This window comes from Phocoena phocoena, chromosome 11 (assembly GCF_963924675.1).
Source record: "Phocoena phocoena chromosome 11, mPhoPho1.1, whole genome shotgun sequence".
Taxonomy (NCBI): domain Eukaryota; kingdom Metazoa; phylum Chordata; class Mammalia; order Artiodactyla; family Phocoenidae; genus Phocoena; species Phocoena phocoena.
This window is the reverse complement of record NC_089229.1, coordinates 50,499,044-50,521,547: the sequence shown is the minus strand read 5'-3', so window position 1 is coordinate 50,521,547 and position 22,504 is coordinate 50,499,044. Positions and strand designations below refer to the sequence as shown.

General features: G+C 37.6%; 1 protein-coding gene across 3 annotated transcripts; it reads right to left on the bottom strand.

Annotated features, from left to right (window-relative positions):
• Positions 1–1,291: 1,291 nt before the first annotated feature.
• On the bottom strand, positions 1,292–19,539 carry TMBIM4 (transmembrane BAX inhibitor motif containing 4). 3 transcript variants are annotated; one of them, XM_065887422.1, is made up of 7 exons: positions 19,390–19,539; positions 11,375–11,483; positions 9,894–9,999; positions 8,610–8,643; positions 6,179–6,296; positions 2,101–2,146; positions 1,292–1,564 (listed from the first exon to the last, which is right to left on the bottom strand). In XM_065887422.1, exons 1-7 carry the CDS (start codon positions 19,484–19,486, stop codon positions 1,358–1,360), a joined length of 717 nt encoding a protein of 238 aa, XP_065743494.1. In that variant the 5' UTR covers positions 19,487–19,539; the 3' UTR covers positions 1,292–1,357. The 3 variants fall into 3 exon arrangements, with proteins under 3 accessions (XP_065743494.1, XP_065743495.1, XP_065743496.1); XM_065887423.1 differs by having other exon boundaries at positions 1,358–1,564; positions 11,375–11,444; positions 19,386–19,431; XM_065887424.1 differs by lacking the exon at positions 2,101–2,146 and having other exon boundaries at positions 1,485–1,542; positions 19,390–19,486.
• Between the last annotated feature and the right edge of the window lie 2,965 nt (positions 19,540–22,504).

Sequence of the window (22,504 nt, the reverse complement as noted above, 5' to 3'; positions counted from 1 at the left end):
GTTTAATGCTTAGTGTTATGTGCTGAGTTGCATCCCCTGAAAATTCATATGATGAAGTCTGTCTCAGTCTATTCGGGCAGCCAAAGCAAAACACTAGAGACTGGGTGGTTTATAAACAACAGAAATTTATTTCTCACTTCTAGAGGCTGGGAAGTTTAGCAGGCATATTCGGTGTCTAGTTTAAAGGCCCTCTTCCTGGTTCATAGACTGTGTCTTTTCGCCGTCACCTCATGTGGCAGAAAGAGTAAGGGATCTCTGTGGGGTCTCTTTTATAAGAGCACTAATACCATTCATGAAAACTCCATCCTCATGACCTAACAAGCACATCCCAAAAGCCCTACCTCCTCATACCATCACAAGTGGGCATCAGGTTTCAACAAATGATTTGGGGGGACACAAACATTAGGAGCACTGCAAAGTCCTAACTCCTGGTACCTCAGAATGTGACTGTATTTGGAGATAGAATCTTTATCAAGAGGTAATTAAAGTAAAATGAGGTCATTATGATGGGCCCTAATCCAATATGACTGGTATCCTTATAAGAAGAGGAAATTTGGACACAAACAAGTACAGAGAGAAGTCCACGTGAAGACGGAGATGACCATCTACCGGCCAAGAGAGAGGGCTCAGAAGAAACCAACCCTGCTGACAACCCTGACCTCAGACTTCTAACCTCAAAAACTGTAATAAAATAAATTTCTGTTTAAGCCACGCACTCTTTGGTGCTTTGGTACTTTGTTATGACACCCTAGCAAACTAATGCAGTCAGGAATTTGCCGAAGTTTCACTGGTCACTGGTATACTGCTATAAGTTTTAAATGAAACCTATACTTTAAAAAACTAATAATATTTTATGTCAAAATATCTGTCAAGCAGAATTTTAATTTTTAATATATCATTTAATAATGAAATGTCATTAACATTTTAATATAATTTTAATACTGAATAATTCTCTGGAATTTATCTTTTATATTTTTTTCCTTTCTAAATGAGATTAAAATCTCCTAGTAAAAGGAGATTTAGGGCTTCCCTGGTGGTGCAGTGGTTGAGAGTCCGCCTGCTGATGCAGGGGACACGGGTTCGTGCCCCGGTCTGGGAAGATCCCACATGCCGCAGAGCGGCTGGGCCCGTGAGCCATGGCCGCTGAGCCTGCGCGTCCGGAGCCTGTGCTCCGCAATGGGAGAGGCCACAACAGTGAGAGGCCCGCGTACAGCAAAAAAAAAAAAAAAAAAAAAAAGGAGATTTATACTTTATAATATAGTACATGGCGTACAAATAAAATCTTAAAAGTATTTAATAGTTAGTTATATCTCAAACTTTATTACTTAATGAATCAGTTTCTATACACTGCTTTCAATCACTTTTTATTAACTGCTTCCAAAACCCGCAACAGGTGCAAGAATAGATTGATGATATCCAAGTAGAGGCTGATGGCAGCTAATACATACTCTTCAGGTGACAGTCTATGCATCAAGGAGTGTGTGTCATAGATGATGAATCCACAGAAAAGAAGGGCTCCTACAGCAGCCAAGACCAACTCCACTGTCTCACTGTAAAAAAATACCTATAGGCAAGAGATTAAAATAATAATTTTATATTTAAAAACAGCATTAAGAATACTTAAATTACTTGCTCTTAAGTTATATATTCTACCTATGTATTTAATAATTCTGTACAACTTTGAATACAAATGTTAAAAGTAGAAAAAAGCAAGGCAGGTCCACTACTGTTGTGTGAAAGGGTGAATGGATGAACCAATGGATATCCTCCTTTTATTAAATTACCCACCTGACTTTGAACAGTAGCATTCCAAATACAAATAATTTAAAATATATTTCTTATTCAGAATTACATGTGCCACTTGAAGGTTAGCAGTTACAAGTGAGGGCCTCTTTCTATGTAATTTAACTCATTTGTTCATTCATCTTCCTTTCCATCAATAATATTGGCATAAGACCTTGATTTTTTAAAATATCATTTAAAATTCATTCTACATACAAATGTTCCCAGATAATTATAACCAAGTGTCTGACCATAAGATGCTTCTTATAGCTTTTTGAGATTATTTATATTTCAAGTTACCATCCTAAAACAACCTACCTTCAAGATTCCTGACAAGCACAAAATCCACAAAGTAGCAAATAGTCTATAAAAACAAAATATTAATAATTTAGAATATTGTTCCTAACCAAAAAACTTTGTAAACCCATTCAACATTTTCTGAAGAAATAAATCCATCCTGATATTTGCCTGATAATTGAAATGTAAGAATTCTTTACTGTGCAATGAATACTGTAGAACACCCAGGAATGGAAAGAACAGCTATCTATTCAACATTTGTTTTTATGGTGTACAAAACTAGTTAAGAGTATTATTTTTAAAGTTTTCAATTGGAACATAAATATTGACATAAGCTAAAAATCAGAAGTATTTTAATTCTTCTAGAGCTATAAAACTTCTAGAAAATCTATAAATGAACAAATGAAACAGAATTGCATTTTTTAACCAAATAACAATAACAAATTATTCTGTGAACATGCATATCCATTAGAGTGATTGGGATTAACAACAGTTTAGACACTGACGAAGATTATTGAACTTGAGAACAGCAACAGACACTAACCAGAATGAATCAGAGAAAAAAAGACTAGAAAAAAAAAAATGAACAGAGTGCCAGTGAACTGTGGGACAACATCAAGAAGGTTAGCAAATATGTAGTTGGAGTCTCAACAGAGAGGAGAAAGAAGGGGAACTTAAAAATGTTTGAAAGAATAATGGCCAAAAATGTTCCAAATTTGATTAAAACTTTACACTGACAGATCCAAGAAGCAGAAGAAATGTGAGAAAAACACACCAAGGAATATCATAATCAGATTACTGAAAATGTTAATCATATTACTGAAAATTATGAAGAAAATGTTAAAGGTAGCTAGGGGATAAAAGACATATTATGTAGAGGCACAGATAAAAAAGCAGACTTCTTGTCAGAACTACACAAGCCAGAATACAGTGGAGTGACATCTTTAGAGTACTGAAAGTAAGAAAAAGCCCAAACCTAGAATTCTGCACCAGCAAAAATTACTCTCAAAAACAAAAGTAAAATGAAGATTTTTTTGCAGACACACAAAAGCTGACACTAACAGACCAGCACTATAAGAAATGTTAAAAGGAAATCCCTCAGACAGAAAAATATTAGACGGAAATTTGGATCTACACAAAGAAATGGAGAACAACAGAAACAGTAAATATGTGGGTGAACATAAAAGGCTTTGTCTATATTTTAAATCTCTTAAAGAGTTAAAAATAAAAGAGCAAAAATAATAATAATGTATCATGAGGTTTATAACATATGTGGAACAAAGTTATGGCAACAACAGTACAAAGGTAGAAGAGAAGCAACCTAAGTATACTGCGCATGAAATGGTATATTCTTGAAGGCAGACTATAATTTAAAGATGTATACTGTAAAACCTAAAGCAACCTCTATTTAAAAGAACTACAGCTAATAACTAATAAAAGAGATAAATGGAATTAAACAATCCAAAAGAAAAAGAGAAGAAACAAAGTAACAAAGAATAGATAGGACAAACAGAAAGAAAACAAGTGGCAACAGAGTAGGCTTAAGTCCAACCATATCAAAAATCACATTAAATATAAATGGTCTAAACAAGCCAATTAATAGCAGAGATGATCAGATTGGACAAAAAGTAAGATCCAACCATATGCTGCCTGCGAGAAAACAATTTTAACTCTAAAGACACAAATAAGCTAAATATAAAAGGATGGAAAAAGATATACCATGCTAACACAATCAATAGAAAGCTGGGGTGGCTATCTTAACAAAGTAGATTTTAGGGCAAGAATATTACCAGAGATAACCCCTTCATGATGATAAGGGGATCATCAAGAGGACATACAATCCTGAATATTTATGCATATAAAAACAGAGCTTCAAATAACATGAAGCAAAACTTACAGAATTAATAGGAGAAACAAACCAAGCCATACTTGTAGTTGGAGATTTCAACACCACTTTCGCCTTAACTGATAGAATAAGCAGGCAGAAAATTAGTAAGCCTGCAGAAGACTTGAATAATGCTATCAAGCAACTTGACCTAATTGACATTTATTAAACACTCATCTAACAACAGCAAAATATACATTCTCCTCTAGTACGCAAAGAACATTTACCAAGATATCATAAAATGAATCTCAATAAATGCCAAAAGACTGAAATCATATAAAATATGTTCTTTAACAACAGAATTAAATCAGAAATTAAACATACATAGTATTATAATCCACTTTGGTGAATCAAGGGATGGTGAGATTCCAGCTCTCAGTTTTCTTGCTGGAATGGCCACAGAATTTCTTGGATACATCTGGTATACTTAAGTTAGACTGATGTATCTTGCCACCTCACCATATAGATCCTTCAGGATTGAAACGGACTCAGGACCTGCTTTTTCATACTTAAACCCTAGGGAAACTCCAAAGCTTCTGCACCAAGGAGTATGGGGAAGGTGGTATTAAGAACTGTAAAGCAACTGAAATTTTACCTACTTGTAAGCTAGTAAGTTAGTCTGGCAGAATTTCATGGATGTTAAGTAGAAGACATGCGACTCTTAGGTCTGAGATGAAGAGTGGTTTATAACAGCAGTAGCAGTAGCTGAAGAACAGGCACAGGAGACAGGTGTTGTGGGAGTAAAGAAATGAAAGAAATAGAGGACAGAAGGTGAAGAAAGAAAATGAGACACTGATATTTAAGATTTCAGCAATGAAACAACCCCTAGTGATGACAATCACTATGATGTGACGTCTACGATGTGGACACGGCAGGAAGATGAAAGCTGCCAAAGTAGATAGAGGTCCAGAGATATCAAGAAGCTAAGGTGATGGATGGGCCTAAAATGCAGTTTGATGCTAACGTCTTTAAAGCATGAGGGAGGCTTGACCAAAAAGGGAATGAGTAACAGTAATAAGCAAGAGTATGAAGCATATAGCCAGACAGCATAAACCTTAAAGCAATGAATGTCCAGCATGCTGAGGAACAATGAAAGGAGCATTAGGGGACTGAAGCAGTTTTCAATACTAACCCCCCATCCCAAACAACATAGGGTGTGGGGGAATGAGCAGCTAGAGAACAGTGTTCTCAGGGAGGAATTGAGTTTCAGCTGAGATAAGGAAGAAGAAAGAATTTATTCTGAAGAGGCTAAATATAAGGAAGATATATAAGGAGTTCTAGAGTCTATAGTAGAGTGGATGGGAGGAAGGGGTACATATGGAGATTGGGATGGGAAGAAGCAGAGAGAGAAACCACATATACATCATAAATCATATATAACATACAAATATATAAAAAACACCCCCCCCAACATACATATAAGACACGAAAGGAAAAAAAAACATGTTGTCTCTCCCTAAATCAAACTCCATTCTAATACAACTATAAGCATCCTGCACAATTGTCAGTGTTGGCTGACCAACTCTATTTTACCCCCAAGAGACTTCTGGTAATCTGGATTACCAGAAAAAAAGGGGGAGGAAAGAAAGTTTTGTAAAACTAGACCACTTGTAAATTTTTAGTGTTGTAACCGGAAAAAGAACAGAAAATGTTTGAGTGATTATGTGCCAACAGAAGGCCATTGTGAACTTAGGAAAGAGTCTATGCATTCTTACCAAGGTGAGGGCAATACAGTACCATTATCCTAGTATAAAAAGGATCATTCCCTATATTAATTAGTTTGAAGAATGATACAGGTTAATTTAGATGGATCAAAAAGATTTTAAAGTTCATGCAGACTCCTGGATCACAATTACCTTGCTTTTGCCACAAAGATGTAGAGGTAACGTTTGGTAACAGTTATGCTAAGACAAAGATCTAAATAATTTAGGTAAATTTCATACCATTTATAAAGCATGCAAGCCTAGCCTCTCTAGAAGGCTTAAATTTTTTCGCATTCACTTCCCTTTCAATACGGGGGAAGCAAAAGACTCAAAGCCCCTTTCCATCTCCTAGCATGCTCTGGGAGAGTAGGGCCTGGCCCTAGTACTCAAAGGGATGACCTCTCATTACCCTCCATTTTTAAAGTATCCAAAGCTAACAGTATAGAACTTCTCTCAAAACTAGGTAATACTAAATATACTTATCTATCATAACCATGATAATATAACTTACCCTGCTCCAAATTTGCTGAAATCTCTCTTAGATTGTAGAGTACATACAGTCAAGCCAAGAAATACTGCAGTAGTCAGTATAAAAGCTTGCAGAACAATATACACATCATAGAAAGTAACTGTAAAATTACAAAACACTGATTTAAAATACATACAAACATACTCAATATAAAAGTTTTTTTCTAGTGGGAAGCAGCCACATAGCACAGGGAGATCAGCTCGTGCTTTGTGACCACCCAGAGGGGTGGAATAGGGAAGGTGGGAGGGAGACACAAGAGGGAGGAGATATGGGGATATATGTATATGTATAGCTGATTCACTCTGTTATAAAGCAGAAACTAACACACCATTGTAAAGCAATTATACCCCAATAAAGATGTTAAAAAAAAAGTATTGGTTTCTTTGTACACTTGAAACTAATAAAATATTATAAATCAACTATACTTCAATTTTTTTAAAAAAAGAAATATTAGTGTATGGGAGGATGTAAAAAAAAAAGTTTTTTTTCTGTCATATAACAGAAATGCCTTATTTTGTCCTGTACTACTTGCTAATAAAAACAATTATGGAAAGATTCCTTATTTAGTCTTCAATACTGGTACAGTAAAACCACACCCATAGTGCAATAAACAGGCTCCAAAATATACAACATAAGGGGTCATGTTATTATGAAGTTAAAGAAATGACTAGAGAGATATTACACAGCTAGTTGGTTTAGGAGTTTGGGGGATATGGTAAAATGGTTCTCACCCATTTCTGTCCCCACTGCAGTTTATCACCATAGTTGACAGTGGTGACTGTCAACTCTGGCTTAAATATCAATAGGATATTCTATAACAACCTAATTGGGAAAAGAATTTGAAAAAGAATAGATACATGTATATGTATAATTGAATCACTTTGTTGTACACCTGAAACTAACACAACATTGTTAATCAACTATACTCCAATATAAAATAAAAAGTTAAAAAATATATATATATATATCAGTAGGGATGGTTCTGGGTCCTGTGGCTGGCTGGGAATTCCTAGGCAAGAAAAATATTGGGGCTGTCTGGGGCTGTCTGCCGTTTACCAACACCACAGGGAACAGAAACCAACCACTAATGCTTTATATCCAAATCTGCATTATCTTGGAGTACATTATTGAGGGTTTACTGAATATATAACGAATTCCCTTCTGAAGTTTTAGAATGACCATCTGGATTGACTATGGCTACTGTAATACAACTGCTTAACATTTTAACAGAATAGTAAATTATAACCTCTTTAAAGGAAATTACGTACTTTGAACCCAAAACCATTTAAGTAATTTTTAATTTGAGGGGGATTAATTATTCAGTTCTTTCTATTCCTAAATGCTAACTAATTGGACTTTCTCTACTTATGCCATTACAGGGTTAGGAGGATGAACAAAGAAAAGGTAAACCATGAAATCACTTTTGCTTCTCATTAGAAATTTCAGTGTAAGATTAGGTGGATTCCAATAACCCTGAAATAAATCTCTCTCCTACAAATGGTGGGAGCCAGAGAAGACAGAGATGGACTTGATAATAACATTAATAGTAACATTAATAGATAATAACACTAATAATAAGTAAATATTAATACTTCCTTTCTATGCTGAGAAATTTCAACCCTATTTTTTTTAGTTGTTATTATTATTTATTTATATTCTGATTCTTTTATAAAAGGAAGAGATGAATTACCAAAAAATAGATTCAATAAAACTGGCATAAAAAAGTTAAAAATAGTAATGACAAAGTAGGAAGAGATAAATATATTAACAATAAGGATCAACAATTTACTGTTATTGAGAGTAACAGTCAATTCTAATCTTTTTAGTATGCCAAATTAATCATTCTGAGTTAATCAGAATTTTTATTGTTAATAAATCACAAAACTTTTTACTTGAGGCATTACATAGAGTACATCAAGTAACTATAACAGATACTTCCTTTTAAATATATATTTAACACAAAATACAAAACAGAAATGAACACTGTTTCTTGTAGTGCCATTTGATGAAATATGAGGATATAATAATAAAGTACAGTTCAATGCAGACAATTTGAGATACTGAGCTTATGTGATGAAAGTACATGGCTCCAAACATGTTATCAATTCTTCTAAGCTCCCTTTAAATAAGGGAAAAGATTAGCTATGGTTGTCTTATTTTCACAAATGGATAAATAAAATGAATACTGTTCTTATTCCTATTGTCTTCCTAATTCTTTTCCACTTCCTCTAAACTCAGTTAACTATATAAACATTTAATTTTTGCTTATATTTTAGGAATTCTTCATCCTATGCCATATTTTTAAATATGACATTCCATGATGGTAAGCTTTAGCCCCAAACACATTTTTATCCAAAACATTTACCAACATTAAAAAGTTACTGTAACATATGGAAGCATAATTATGGCTTACCAACGAAGGCCACAGTCAGAGCTTCCAACAGTGTCTAAGAAAAAGAAATTGAAATTACATAGATGCATGTAAAATTTATACTATGTTATGTACATGTTCTAATTTCCAGGAGTTCAATGTGATTCCATATGCACGATCTCATTTTAGCTTCAGAGCAGCCTTGTGAAGTATATGGGACAGATAATAAGCCCACCATAATGAAAATGAGACCTCAATATATTAAGTGAGAATATTCAGAATTGCTTTTTTTTTGGCTGTGCAGCACAACTTGCAGGATCTTAGTTCCCTGACCAGGGACTGAACCCAGGCCACGGCAGTGAAAGCGCCACATCCTAACAACTGGATCGCCAGGGAACTCCTGTGAGAATATTTAGATTCTAACTGTGATCCCATTACTCCTTGAACTCAACTAGATTTTTCATATCTGTAACAGGAAGATTCTAAAAGTAATATGGAAAATTCTATTTTTCTCACTCACTATAATGTAAATAAAAATGAAACTGCAAATCACATGCACATTTATAAAAACCTCACTACCTCACACAAATAAACACAGGAAGAATAAAATATTTAAGTAGTACTTTGGTGTGGCAGAATCTTAAACTGTCTCTGAATATTCTTTTTTTCTTTCTTCCTTCTTAACAGAGTTTTTGCCTCAACACACAACTGTTCAGATTAATCATTACATTTTTTAGCCTCCCTTGCAACTAGATCTGGTCACAAGACTATATTCTAGTCAACAGAATGTGAGCAGAGAGGCATACAACTTCAAAAAGCAAAAAGGCTTGCTCTCTCCTTTCTCTTTTCATTTTTTTAAATAAATGGATAGAATGTAGATATGGTGGTGAGCTATCTTATACCATGCAACACTTTAGAAATGTCTGAACCACAGCAGATGAATGGGCCCCTGAGAACTTCCCTAAACAGTCACTCAGATTTTTATATGAAAGAGAAGTAAACCATCTTGTTTAAGCCATTGTTATTTTGTCATTGTTTAAGCCATGTCAGAAGTAGCTAAACTCATATCCTAAATAAGAGTTAGGGATATTAAACTTCATCCTCTAGCTTCTCTTTCCCCTTAATTACATATCTTTGTTTTATATGCTTACTCTAGTTAGATTTTATCTGATAGAAGATTATCATAAAGGTAAAGCCTTGAATTTTTTTAAAAAACTCATTAATTTTGTTCTGTTACTGTAACACATGTATATGCATTCAATTAAATAAGTAAATGTAAAACTCAGGAATAAATGTTAAAGGAACAGATATTGTCAAAGTACTCACAAATCCAAAAAGCAGGTACAGGTTAAGGGGATGCTTATGTCTGTTTAAAGTCAAGGCTAAAATCAAACCCAAAGATCCAAGGGCACACACCAAAATTAAGGCAGGACTGAAAGACAAAAAATTAAATCATTCTCAAGTTTAAAAATACTATAGTTTTATCCAATTTAATAAAATTTGTCTATGTATTTGTGAAAGTACAGGAAAAAAAAATCTGAAAGGATCTACACCAAACTGTCAAAAGAAATTATTTTTCCATGGGGAAAATTTGAGGACTGTGAGATGGGGAGGAGCAGGAAGACAAAGAATCTTCCCCACAGGGACTTCCCTGGTGGCGCAGTGGTTAAGAATCTGCCTTTCAATGCAGGGGACACAGGTTTGAGCCCTGGTCCGGAAAGATCCCACATGCCTCAGAGCAATAAGCCCATGTACCACAACTACTGAGCCTGCGCTCTAGAGCCTGTGAGCCACAACTACTGAGCCCACGTGCCACAATTACTGAATCCCGCACGCTCCGCAAGAGAAGCCACTGCAATGAGAAGCCCACACACTGCAACAAAGAGTAGCCCCCATGCGTCGCAACTAGAGAAAGTCCGTGAGCAGCAACAAAGACCCAACGTAGCCAAAAATAAATAAATAAAAATAAATTAATTAAAAAAAAAGAAGAATCTTCCCCACAATGAATGGGGAAGACTTAGCCTTTTTACTTCATGAACTTCTAACATACTTGAATAATTTTTGCAATTAGCATACTGCTTTTTTAAACTAAAATACAATACATAAAAACTATTAAATAATAAACCAATTTTATACCTAACTACTTTTTTTAGGGTATTTACTATATAGCTGTAATTTAAATTAAAGAACTTTACTCCAAATAGCAAACTAATAGTTCAAGATTCCCCTTTCGTAAAGGGAGAATAGAAATTATCTACTTCTAAGAAAATATTCATTCTCTACTTTTCCTTTCCTTTAATATAAAGAATCTATATTACTTTTAGCCGTGGAAATAATTATTTTGGAGGTCAGATCTTAAACAAATTAGGGATGAATCATACGGAACTCCTTTGAAAACTTTTCAGTGAAATCTTCCTAATTGTGAACCAACACTAAGGTAAGTTAAACGTTTTTTAAGTACCTTTACTTTTCAAGCACTGTCTTGGGCTTTGGGGACAGGGCATAAGTCTAATAAACACACAAAAAACTAAGACTTAGAAAAACTGCATACACAGTTAAAAATTCTTAACACTATTCCAGGAAATGAGGACTTAACCCTATGAAATTAAGCTAAAAAGTTTAGAGGTAAATACCATATTGTAGAACATTTTCCTTATCAAAACTTATTTACAAGAGCTAATAATGAACCGTTTTTACGTTCTAACCTTAAAAGTTAATAGAAAAAAAAAAACTAACTTTGCTCATATTATGCCCTTTCAGTGATATGCAACGGCTGAAAATGATTCAGAACCATGTCATTACCTTACCTTTCATGAACAAATGTCCGTATAGAATCAAAGTATAAAAAAAACGTGGATGTCACTGTAGTTAAGAGAACTTGCAGAGAAAGGATGCTGTAGACTTTTCTTAGAAAGCCTGAAAGAGAAAAAAGTTACACATGACTATTTTCTTAAGCATTTATCAGAGAACAGCAAGATCAAATTTCTTCTCAGAAACATTAACTTGTTATATGAATTCTTTTTTAAATCTTAATCCAAATAATGCAATCTGTAACTAAAACTAAAAACAAAAAAACGCCTCCCCCAAAAATAAAAAATTTTAAGTGATAACTATCCTCCAGGAAGCATGAGCTTGAAAAAAATTAAGTTAATGGGCCAGAATACAAATGTTTTCATCAAAATAAAAAGAAAACATTAAATGCATATTTGTAAAACATACAACAAAGCAAAAGATTAAAAACAGAACATTTTAAAGAACGAAGCTATGTTGAAACTGAAAAGCAGGAATAGAAAGCATATGGTTAGATATAAAATTAAAAAAGAAATCTTAATTTCCAAGCAATACAAATGTTTCCCCAAAATGAATTTCTCCATAAAAGGTAAACAATATTTAAACTTACTTTCACTCACCTATTTTTATTTCTCACTTCTAGTACCTTTACCTCTAGTTTCTATATAAGAAATTCTTACTTTCAAAATATTACCAACATCCACATATCAACTCCAAACATCAACTCCAAGGCCTAATGATCTAAAAATACTTATTAACGTCTTCTGAGCTACAGATGACATAAATGATACAGTGAACATCCAACTCACCACCAGCTTCAGAAATAAAACATTAACAACAGTTCTCACCTCTCCTTAACAAACTGCTAATCATCTTTCAAGATTCACCCTTTCTCGGGACTTCCCTAGTGGTCCATTGGTTAAGACTCGGCACTCCCACTGCAGGGGGCCTGTGTTCGATTCCTGGTAAGGGAACTAGATCTGGCATGCCACATTTAAGAGCCTGCATGCCAAAAAAAAAAAAAAAAAAAAAAAAAAGCCTGCATGCCGCAACTAAAAGATCCCGCAGGCCGCAACTAAGACCCGATGCAGCCAAACAAATAAATAAATAAATGTTAAAAAAAAAAAAATTCAGCCTTTCTCAGTTCCCCAGTCTGAATTAAATGTTCCTCCTCATGTTCCCAAGGGACCCTAAATATACTTCTAGTCACTTTATTTTATAGTGATAAGTCTAATTGTCTTTCACTATTAGACTGTAAAGACTAAAAAGCTCCCTAATAATAGGATAATAATATTAATTTTTATACTCTTAGCACCCAGCCAAGGAGTTGGCACAGAATAAATACTCATTGAATTTTATATGCTTTTAAATAAACTTATATTGAATTAATGAAAAGTGAATCTTGCCAGTCAGGGAAAAGGTCTTATTCTGAAACAATAATGGAGCCACATAACTTCTATAGAGCATTGTTCTTAGGCAAGAAAAACACTATTGAATGACTTTTACACAACAAAAGATGTGATATTGTCTCTTGACTCTCATGACAAGGCGAATATGATAAATGTTCTCTTTGAAAAAAATTCCTACCAAAGACCTGGTTCCTCAAGGAATGATGAAGTGCTTTGATGGCATGTCTGCCAAATATCGAATAATAAAATAAATATTTCATAAGAATAAGGGAATTTTCATAAATACTAAAGATTTAATTCTTAAAGACCCCACAATTAAATCTTAATCAGTGTTTCCTTCTGGCACCCTTTCCAAAACATAGTGAGTTTTTCCTCATGTCTTAAACAGGTTTTAATGAACGTATATCGTAACCAGTGACTCACAATCACAGTGAGAATCAGTCCTACTTTGGCCTAGGCAGAGGTAATCTTGAACAAAAAGGAGATAGTGTTCATCTCCACAACCGATCTACAACTTACTTTCTTAAAAAGGCCCTGATGTCTGCAAGCTTTGGGAAGTCGTTTCTGCCTTTTTCACAAAAGCAAAGAATGTGCCATAGACAATGTTATTTGGGCTATGTTTCCACAAATTTAATTCTAAACCAAAGGTCAAACCATTATTCCCCCAAGGGATTTTCTGCACTGTTAAAAGATCATATTCTTTACTTCTGATACCCTACAATGTACCTTATGTAACTCAAACCCATTGCACATAATATATATTCTCAGTTAAGCAGTGAAAGTCAATGTTAATCCTTAACATTTTATGGACCTGTTCTACAGTCAAAACAGTGTGTTTAATGTTTATTTGTATATGTGCGTGTGCACAAGTGCGTATGTGATAAAAGACTGGAAGAATACAAGTGAAGGTGTTAATAATGGTTTTCTCCGGGCAGTATGACTGAGGGTGATTTCCATGTTCAGTTCTTTGCTAATCTGTGTTTTTTAATATATCACCAATAAATATTTATTACTTTTGTAATAGAAAAACATTTTAAAGAAACCTATGCAGGGGGCTTCGCTGGTGGCACAGTGGTTAAGAATCCGCCTGCCAATGCAGGGGACACGGGTTCAAGCCTTGGTCCGGGAAGATCCCACATGCCGCGGAGCAACTAAGCCCGTGTGCCACGACTACTGAGCTCACGCTCTAGGGCCCGGGAGCCACAACTACTGAGCCTGCGCTCTAGGGCCCGCGAGCCACAACTACTGAATCCCATGCACCTAGAGCCCGTGCTCCGCAACAAGAGAAGCCACCGCAACGAGAAGCCCGCGCGCCGCAACGAAGAGTAGCCCCCACTCGCCGCAACTAGAGAAAGCCCACACGCAGCAACGAAGACCCAACGCAGCCAAAAATAAAATAAATCAAAAAAAAAAGGAAACCTATGCTAAGCCAATAAATTCATCATAAAAATAATCCTTATGCAGATACTCTAAATCACAGCTTTTCTATACTTTAAAAATGAGAACGTAAATCAAATCTCACAAAAAGAAACACCTGATACCCATTTTGAATAACTAACATAAAAAGTGGCAAAAGATATACATACGCAGCTCACAGGGAAAAATAAAAGATCTGATATAAAAAGAAAACAAGCCAAACAACAATCTTTCAATTTCTTTTTTTTTTTTGAGTCCTAATTTCTCCCCTTCTACTTCTCCCCTTTCTACTCAAACTTAACAGGCTAAACCAGGAACTCTTCATTTCTACCCAATCTGTAACCAGCACCAACATCCCCCAAGCCAAAAATGTAGGAGTCATCTCTCATTCCCCTCCCTTTTCCCAATCCATCAACAACTACCATAGCTTCCACCTGCAAAGTCGACCACCTCTGGTCTCCTCTGCAGCCTCTCCAGTCAGTGTTATGATCTCTCACGTGGACTATTAAAGCAGCCTTCTAATTGGTCTCTGTGCTTTCACTGGTCCCACCTGTAGTCCCAACCCATTCTCCACAACTGTCAGCAATCTTTTTGTAAAGTAATCCATATCACGTGACTCCCTGCTTAACTACTTTTAATGGCTTCCCTTAAACTTAGAATAAAACTTTGAAGATTTTATGGGGCCTACAGGCCCTACATGATATGGAACCTCTCTAAACTCATCTCATATACTACTCTTCCTTTTCCTCACCATGCATTACCCTCACTAGCCACCTTTCTACTCCCCAAACATGCCAAATCCTTCCTGTTTCTGGGCCTTTGCCCTTGCTGCTTCCTCTGCCTGAAATGCCCTTATCATTCTTTACATGAAATGATGGTTTAACTTTTGACACTCCCTTCAAGTCACTCACTTCTAACAAAAAGAATAAGGCAGAAGTGGCAGTGTGTATTATTTCTAAGTCATAAAAGGCAACACCTCTCAACTATACCTCAATAAAAAAATTTTTAAGGCAATATGGCTACCTACTTGCTCTTTCTTAGATCACTTGCTCTAGAGCAGTGTTTATCAACCTTTTTTTTAAATTGCCTATCTAAGAAGCCTTCTGAACGTTTTTATCCTAATAGCCCTCCAATAAAATTTTAATGCCACAGGGACTTCCCTGGCGGTCCAGTGGTGAGGACTCCACACTTTCACTGCTGAGGGCCCAGGTTCAATCCCTGGTCAGGGAACTAGGATCCCCAAAGCCACGTGGCATGGCCAAATTAAAAAAAAAAATTTAATGCCACAAATATACTGTACATATGTTTATGTATCACAACTCTTTGGAAGGCTATAAACCATTGAAATACCTGAGATTTTTTTGCTCTCCACCTCAGGAACCAATTTTCACCCTCCTGGAGGCTGTCCCCACTGAGAATGAACACTGTAGGAGAAGCCAGCTGCCAATGCTGTGAGAAACCTCAAGCAGCCCTCTGGAAAGATCCATGAGAAAGTGAGGTCTCTTGCCAACAGCCAGTGAGAAACTGAAGCCTTCTGCTAATAGTGATGTGAGTGTGCCTTCCTGCAAGCGTATCCTTCACCACCAGTCAGGACTTCAGATGACTGCAGCCTCAGCCAGCATCCTGACTACACCTATGACAAATCCTGAGCTAGAATCGCTCAGCTACCTGGCTCTTAGAAACTGATAATAAACATTTATTCAAGCCACTAAATTTTGTGGTAATTTGTTACACAGCAATAAAGACTAATACAGATTTTGGTACCTGGAAGTGGAATGCTGCTGTACCAAAAACCTAAAATATGGAAGAGGCTTTGGAACCGGGTAGTGGGTAGAAGTGGGTAGGTCTTTGAGGTAAAAGCTCAAAGAGCCTTGAAGAAACTATAGAAGGATGACGCCTTTACAGAGGCTGTGGGTAAGGACGTAAAGAGAGGAAAATCTTATGGAAACTGGAGGAAACAGAATCCTTGTTATGTACTGGCAAAAAATTTAGCAACACTGTCACCTGTGGGAACATGGAAAGTAGATGTGCCTAATGAAGTGGTGATCAAAGTAAGATTTCCAGACAAAGCATGCACTTGCTGCCTTCTTGCCGCTCATACTAAATGCAAGAGACGACACAGCATGTGATGATAAAATCCTTTGTTAGAACCTCACAAAGGGACTTACCTGGAGGTCCAGTGGTTAAGACTCTGCGCTTCCACTGCAGGGGGCATGAGTTCCAGCCCTGGTCAGGGAACTAAGATCCCGCACGCCGCGTGGTGCGGCCAAAAAGAAAACAAAACAAGACGAACCTCACAAATATCCAACATTGTACCTCAGAAAAAATCATTCAAACAATAGGGCTTCTGAGAGGCTTGAGGAAACAGTCATTCATCATCTCAGCCAAAACTCACTCTAAGACATTTGGGTGTGGCTTTTATCTAATGGAGTGAACCTCAGTAAGAATCACAGGAGACCCACAAAGTTTTCTGAAGAATTTTATTGGCAAAAATACCACCAAATTATGCTTGTCTTACCTTTGGATGTTGGGTGTGTGGATACAGGTAATTAAAAAATTCTTTAGTTCCACAGAGTCTGAGAGGAAATGTACTCATACGAGCTATACTTAAGGAACCAGAGCCAAGGAGCCTCATCCATACCTTTAGATAACAAGATTCTGAACTTTGAGCTGATGTTATAATAGGATAAGACTTTTAGAGGGTCTTAGCTTGCATGTGGAAGAAAGAAAAATAATTTGTAGCCAGAGGGAAATAAATATGCCTGTAAGTTCTTTGACACATCTTCAAAAGGTGGAGCCTAAATACCCTCCCCTTGAATGTGGACTGGACTTAGGAACTTGCTTCTAATAAATACAATAAGGAAGATGTGATGGTGTGTGGGACTGCCCTGACTAGGTCATAAAAGACACTAGCTTCCTCGATGGTCTCTCACGGATTGCTTGCTCTCGAGGAAGCCAGCCACCATGCCCATGACACTCATGCAGCCTATGGAAATGTCACGTGGCAAAGAACTAAGGCCTCTGTCAATATCTGCATGAATGAGGTTTCCAGGAAGCGGATCCTCCAGACCAGTCAAGCCTTAGCTGATTGCAGTCCCAGCCCACACCTTGAGTGGACTCTCATGAGACACCCTGCGCCACAGCCACCTAGCTAAACCTCTCCCAGATTCCTGACTCTCAGAAACTGTGTGAGGTAATAACTATGTGTTGTTTTAAGCGTCTAAAATTTGGGGTAATTTTTAATAAAGCAATAGACAACTAATACACCTGGCTAGCTCCTTCCAGTACAACACAACGGCCATCTCCTTTACAAGTTCTTTTCCTGGCCATTCCTGAACTAAAATTGCTGCTATTCTAGACCCTGGAGTCTACTCCATCACTGTTTCTTTTCTTCAGAGAACTTATCACTGTTAGTAGTCTATTTGTTTGCTTGACTCTTTAGGGTCTATCTCCCCTACTCCTCCACCCAAATAACAGCTCTAGAGAACTGAAATATTATCTGGTTACTGCTATATCCCTAATATTGGTAGGGAGCCCAATAAAGTTGCGTAAACAAAGAAAAACGCTCACCTTCGCTCACCTAGCTAAAGAAATGTAGATTAAAACAAGATAACAAGAGTCAGTAAACTACAGAGTCAGTAACACAACAAGAGTCAGTAAACTACAGCTAAGGGCGAAACCCAGCACATCACCTGACCTTGTAGGCGTTACTGGGCACAGTCACACTGTCATGTGTGTGTCCTCTATGGGGGCTCTTGCACCACGATGGCAGAGCTGTGACACAGTGTCCTTAGAACCCACAAAGCTGAAAATATTTACCATTTGGCCCTTTGTAGAAAATGTTTGCCAACCCCTGATCTACCAGATTGCCAGATACTAAAAAGTTTGATGATCTCAGTGTTGGTGAGGGTGCAATAATAGAAGTAATACAATGGAAAATTGTATCTTCCTGATATACAAATAATACAATGGAAAATTATTCAGCCTTGAAAAGGAAACTCTGACGCATGCTATAAAATGAACACACCCTGAAAATATGCTAATTGAAATATACTAGTCACAAAAAGACGAATACTGATGATTCCACTTATATGAAGTTATCTAGAGTGGTCAAATTCATAAAACAAAAAAGTAGAGTGGTGGGGCTTGGGAGAGGTTGGAAAGTGGCAAGTTGTTTGATGGGTACAGAGTTTCAGTTTTGTAAGATGAAAAAGTTCTGGTGATTTGTTGCATAACAATGTGAATATATTTAACACTACACACTGAACTGTACACTTAAAAATGGTTAAGATGATAAATTTTTAATGTAGTATGTATCACAATTACAAAAAATTTTTATTAAAAAAACTGAGTTCTATTGCCAAAATAGATCCAAAATTCACTTCCAGAAATACAGATCAAGATTCTTAGCGCAGGAGCGCTTCATAAGTCCTCTCCCAGAACAAGTTCCAGCTGCCGGATAGGATGAAAATCTGCTGCAGCTTCTGTTATCAATTGGCTGAACTAGAGCGGACAATGAATTCCAATTACATGAAGCTGAGCATTTCAAATTCAAAATAATTTCTACCCGCGGGATATTGCATAATAACTTATAACTAACATGGCATTTTGATTGACCTAGGAAACTTCCATTTCCAGCAAATGCCTCAATAATCCTCACACCTATGTTGAGTTTTAGGTCCTGCAGAGAGAAAACAATAAACGAGATAGATACGGTCCCTGCCCTCACAGTTCTTACAATCCAGCAAAGAAGACAAGAACATTGGAACCTGGAAACAAGTTCACACCCCCTAAACCAAAAACATCCAAGCAGATAACTCCATTCACGTATATGTCACGATGATAATATAATAAACTTATTTTAACCGAAAAAATAACCCCAGGTTTCTCTTAACTGAAAGATGCCAAATTCAGGCTACTGAGGTTTTCAACTGTCCCCTTCCCCACCGAAGACAGGGTTTAAGGCACGATGGGTTCAGGTTTCTGAGCGCACAGCTGGGGAACCACCTCCTCTCCCGCTGAGCCCCTGCGGAGGGAGAACGCTCTTCCTCCGAGCCGGCGGGGCTGGCAGGAGAAGGGAAGGCTGCCCTCTGAACCCCAGGACACCCGCGCTCTCCCCCAAGCCCGGCCGGTGAGAATGCTCGCCTCAGAGGCCGGCGGCGCGGCGGGACCGACTAGGGGCGGCCGAGACGGGCCCGGCGACGTACCCATTCGGATGTGCACGCTGGCGGAGGCCACGCAGCTGCCATAGTTGAAGTCGTCCTCGATGGAGGAGCAGGGGTAACGGGGATCAGGGTCCGCCATGTCAGAACGGCACACCCAAGTACCTTTCCGAGGAGAGACAACACCGGCACAACGGCGTCCAAGCCACTTCCGGAGGAAGCGGTCCAGCCCCAACTAGCCGAGCGGCTGCGGCCGAGCCAAGCCCCAACTAATCGATGATCTCGCCTCAAAACTTCAGTTAGGCTGAGAAAAAGGAGATGGCTTCAGATGAAGGTGGGAGAGAAAACGAGTTACATTCTCGGCGTCATCTGAAGCGAAGGTTTTCTCAGATTTTCCCCCACAAGCTTCTTCAATCTTCTGACCTGGTGAGTTGCTAAAAGTGATAAAAGCGAAGTTCCATTCATCCTTCCTTTCAACAAATACCCATCTCATTCATATACTCTGTCAATAATCACATTAGGGAGACACTTTTAATTACATTATTTTTATTGAAGTATAGTTGATTTTATTTGCACTATTTTTAATAATAACAATCCCTAAAATTATTGAGCACTTTCTATAAACCAGGCTTTCTTAATGAGATAATGTTTAATCCTGGAAGACAAGTCGGAGCCAACCAGGAAAGTGGAGTGATGTAGGTAGGTTCTCAAGGGACCAACATCTGCAAAACGGCGGGGAGCAGAGAGCGAAGCTCAGTATGAGTAGGGCACAGATGGCAAAGTATGAGGCTGAATAGATAAAGGCCAGATCACTGTCTGCCAAATGTAGAATACATTGTAGAGTCATGACCACAGCCAGGGAAGAAGGGATGTTGCTGTACTAATAAAAGAAATGATGGTGGCAAACACGATGGATCAGAGTGAATATTCATGGTATTGCTGTCATTTCAGGACAACGATGAGGTGTAGATATACACAGAGTAATATCATCCCAGGATCCCTTGGAATTTTTATGACGCATTTACTTTGATACACCCACATTTGCCATCCTCACTTTAACCAAAGCACTCAAAAGACTTAGCAAGTAGAACTCGGAATAGCTGTGGAACAGTCTATTCTGAAACCAAATCCTTAAACTTGATGTTATTGGAAGCTTTTGTCTAAAGAACTAAACTCAGGGCTTCCCCAGGGCTTCCCTGGTGGTGCAGTGGTTAAGAATCCGCCTGCCAATGCAGGGGACACAGGTTCCAGCCCTGCTCTGGGAAGATCCCACATGCCGCAGAGCAACTAAGCCCATGCGCCACAACTACTGAGCCCGCGTGCCACAACTACTGAAGCCCGCGTGCCTAGAGCCTGTGCTCCACAAGAGAAGCCACTGCAATGAGAAGCCCGCGCACCTCAGAGAAGAGTAGCCCCCACTCACCACAACTAGAAGAAAGCCCACGCACAGCAATGCAGCCAAAAATAAATTAATTAAATAAAATAAATAAAACAACAAAAAGAAGAACTAACCTCATTTCCATAAAGACAAGCAAAAAAACCTTACCTTTTATGATTTTACAGGCATTTCAAAAATACATTACTCATTTTAATATAAAGTCATAATAGGATTTATTATATAGAACTAACCAGAGTTGTCCTGGGAACCCACCATCTTTTTTTTTTTTTTTAAGGTCATACTCTTTTGCTTTTTAAAAAAATTTTATATATTTTATTTTATTATTTTTTTTTTTTTGGCTGTGTTGGGTCTTTGTCGCTGTGCTCCGGCTTTTCTCTAGTTGCGGTGAGCGGGGGCTACTTTTCGTTGCGGTGCACAGGCTTATTGCGGTGGCTTCTCCTGTTGCAGAGCATGGGTTCTAGGCACGCGGGCTTCAGTAGTTGTAGCTTGTGGGCTCCATAATTGTGGCTCACAGGCTCTAGAGCACAGGCTCAGTAGTTGTGGCTGAGGAGCTTAGCTGCTCTGCAGCATGTGGGTTCTTCCTGGACCAGGGCTCAAACCCGTGTCCCCTGAATTGGCAGGCGGATTCTTAACCACTGTGCCACCAGGGAAGTCCAAACCCATTGTCTTATTGACTAAAAGCACCATCAGCAAAGTTTGATCTCCTACCTCTTACCATTTACAAAAAGTAAATTTCAGATGGATTGTGGATATAAATGTGAAAGACAAAACAATAAAACTTTGAGAAGATGATATATAGGAAAATATGATTTGGAGGAAAGAAAAGATTTCTGAAACCAGATACAAACTAGCAGTTAACCCCAAAGGAGAAGATTGACAAACTAAACTATATTAAAATGAGGAACTTCTAGTAATCAAAATACACTATAAGAGAGTAAAAGCAAGTCACAGAACAGAGGAAGATATTTGCTACCCATGTAATGTACATAATGCTTCTTTCCAGAATATAAAAACAATTGTTACAAATCAAGAAAAGTAGAGAGACAGGCAGCCAACAGAAAAAAGGCAAACAGGCATCACACACACACACACACACACACAGACACACACACACACACACTAAATGACTAATAAACATATAAAAAGATGCTTACCCTCAATGTTCAAAGAAATGCAGATCAGTGCCACAGTGAGATATCTCTACACATTCACCAAATGACTAAAGTTAAGAGGTTGACAATACCAAGTGTTGAAAAGGTTGTGGATTAACTGGAACTCTTAAACTAGAACTGGCTTCGTAGGCATGTAACCTGTACAGTTGCATAGGGCCCTGCTTTCAGAAGGACCTTGCAGTTGACTTAATGTTCAACTGTCGCCATTTTGCAATTCTTCATAATTTTTCCCTTGAACTTGTGTTTTATAAGTGAAAGCACAATGGAGCATGAGCAGAAGAGTTACACACGATATATAAGTGTGTACACTCTTCCATGCCAACCATTTGCATTTAGCATTCAGGCAGCCCCATTAGTGCAGAATTCTTTTAGACCTGTAATGCATGGGAGTTAGGCTAGATTGAAACCAGTACAAGATGAAATTCCCTGGCGGTCCAGTGGTTAGGACTCTGTGCTCTCACTGCCGAGGTCCCGGTTCAATCCCTGGTAGGGGAACTAAGACCCCACAAGCCTCACGGCATGGCCAAAAAAAAGAAAAAAGCAAAAGCAAAACAAAACAGTACAAGATAAATGCGTTACATCTGCAGCT

What these genes read in the sequence shown, in the direction of transcription:
- TMBIM4 (XM_065887422.1), bottom strand. Translation starts at nt 19,486, where the DNA reads ATGGCGGACCCTGATCCCCGTTACCCCTGCTCCTCCATCGAGGACGAC. An exon ending in CGGACATTTGTTCATGAAAG is followed by an intron (nt 10,000 to 11,374) that starts GTAAGGTAATGA and finishes TTTGTCTTTCAG; the next exon opens with TCCTGCCTTAATTTTGGTGT. An exon ending in TCTGACTGTGGCCTTCGTTG is followed by an intron (nt 6,297 to 8,609) that starts GTAAGCCATAAT and finishes GTAATTTTACAG; the next exon opens with TTACTTTCTATGATGTGTAT.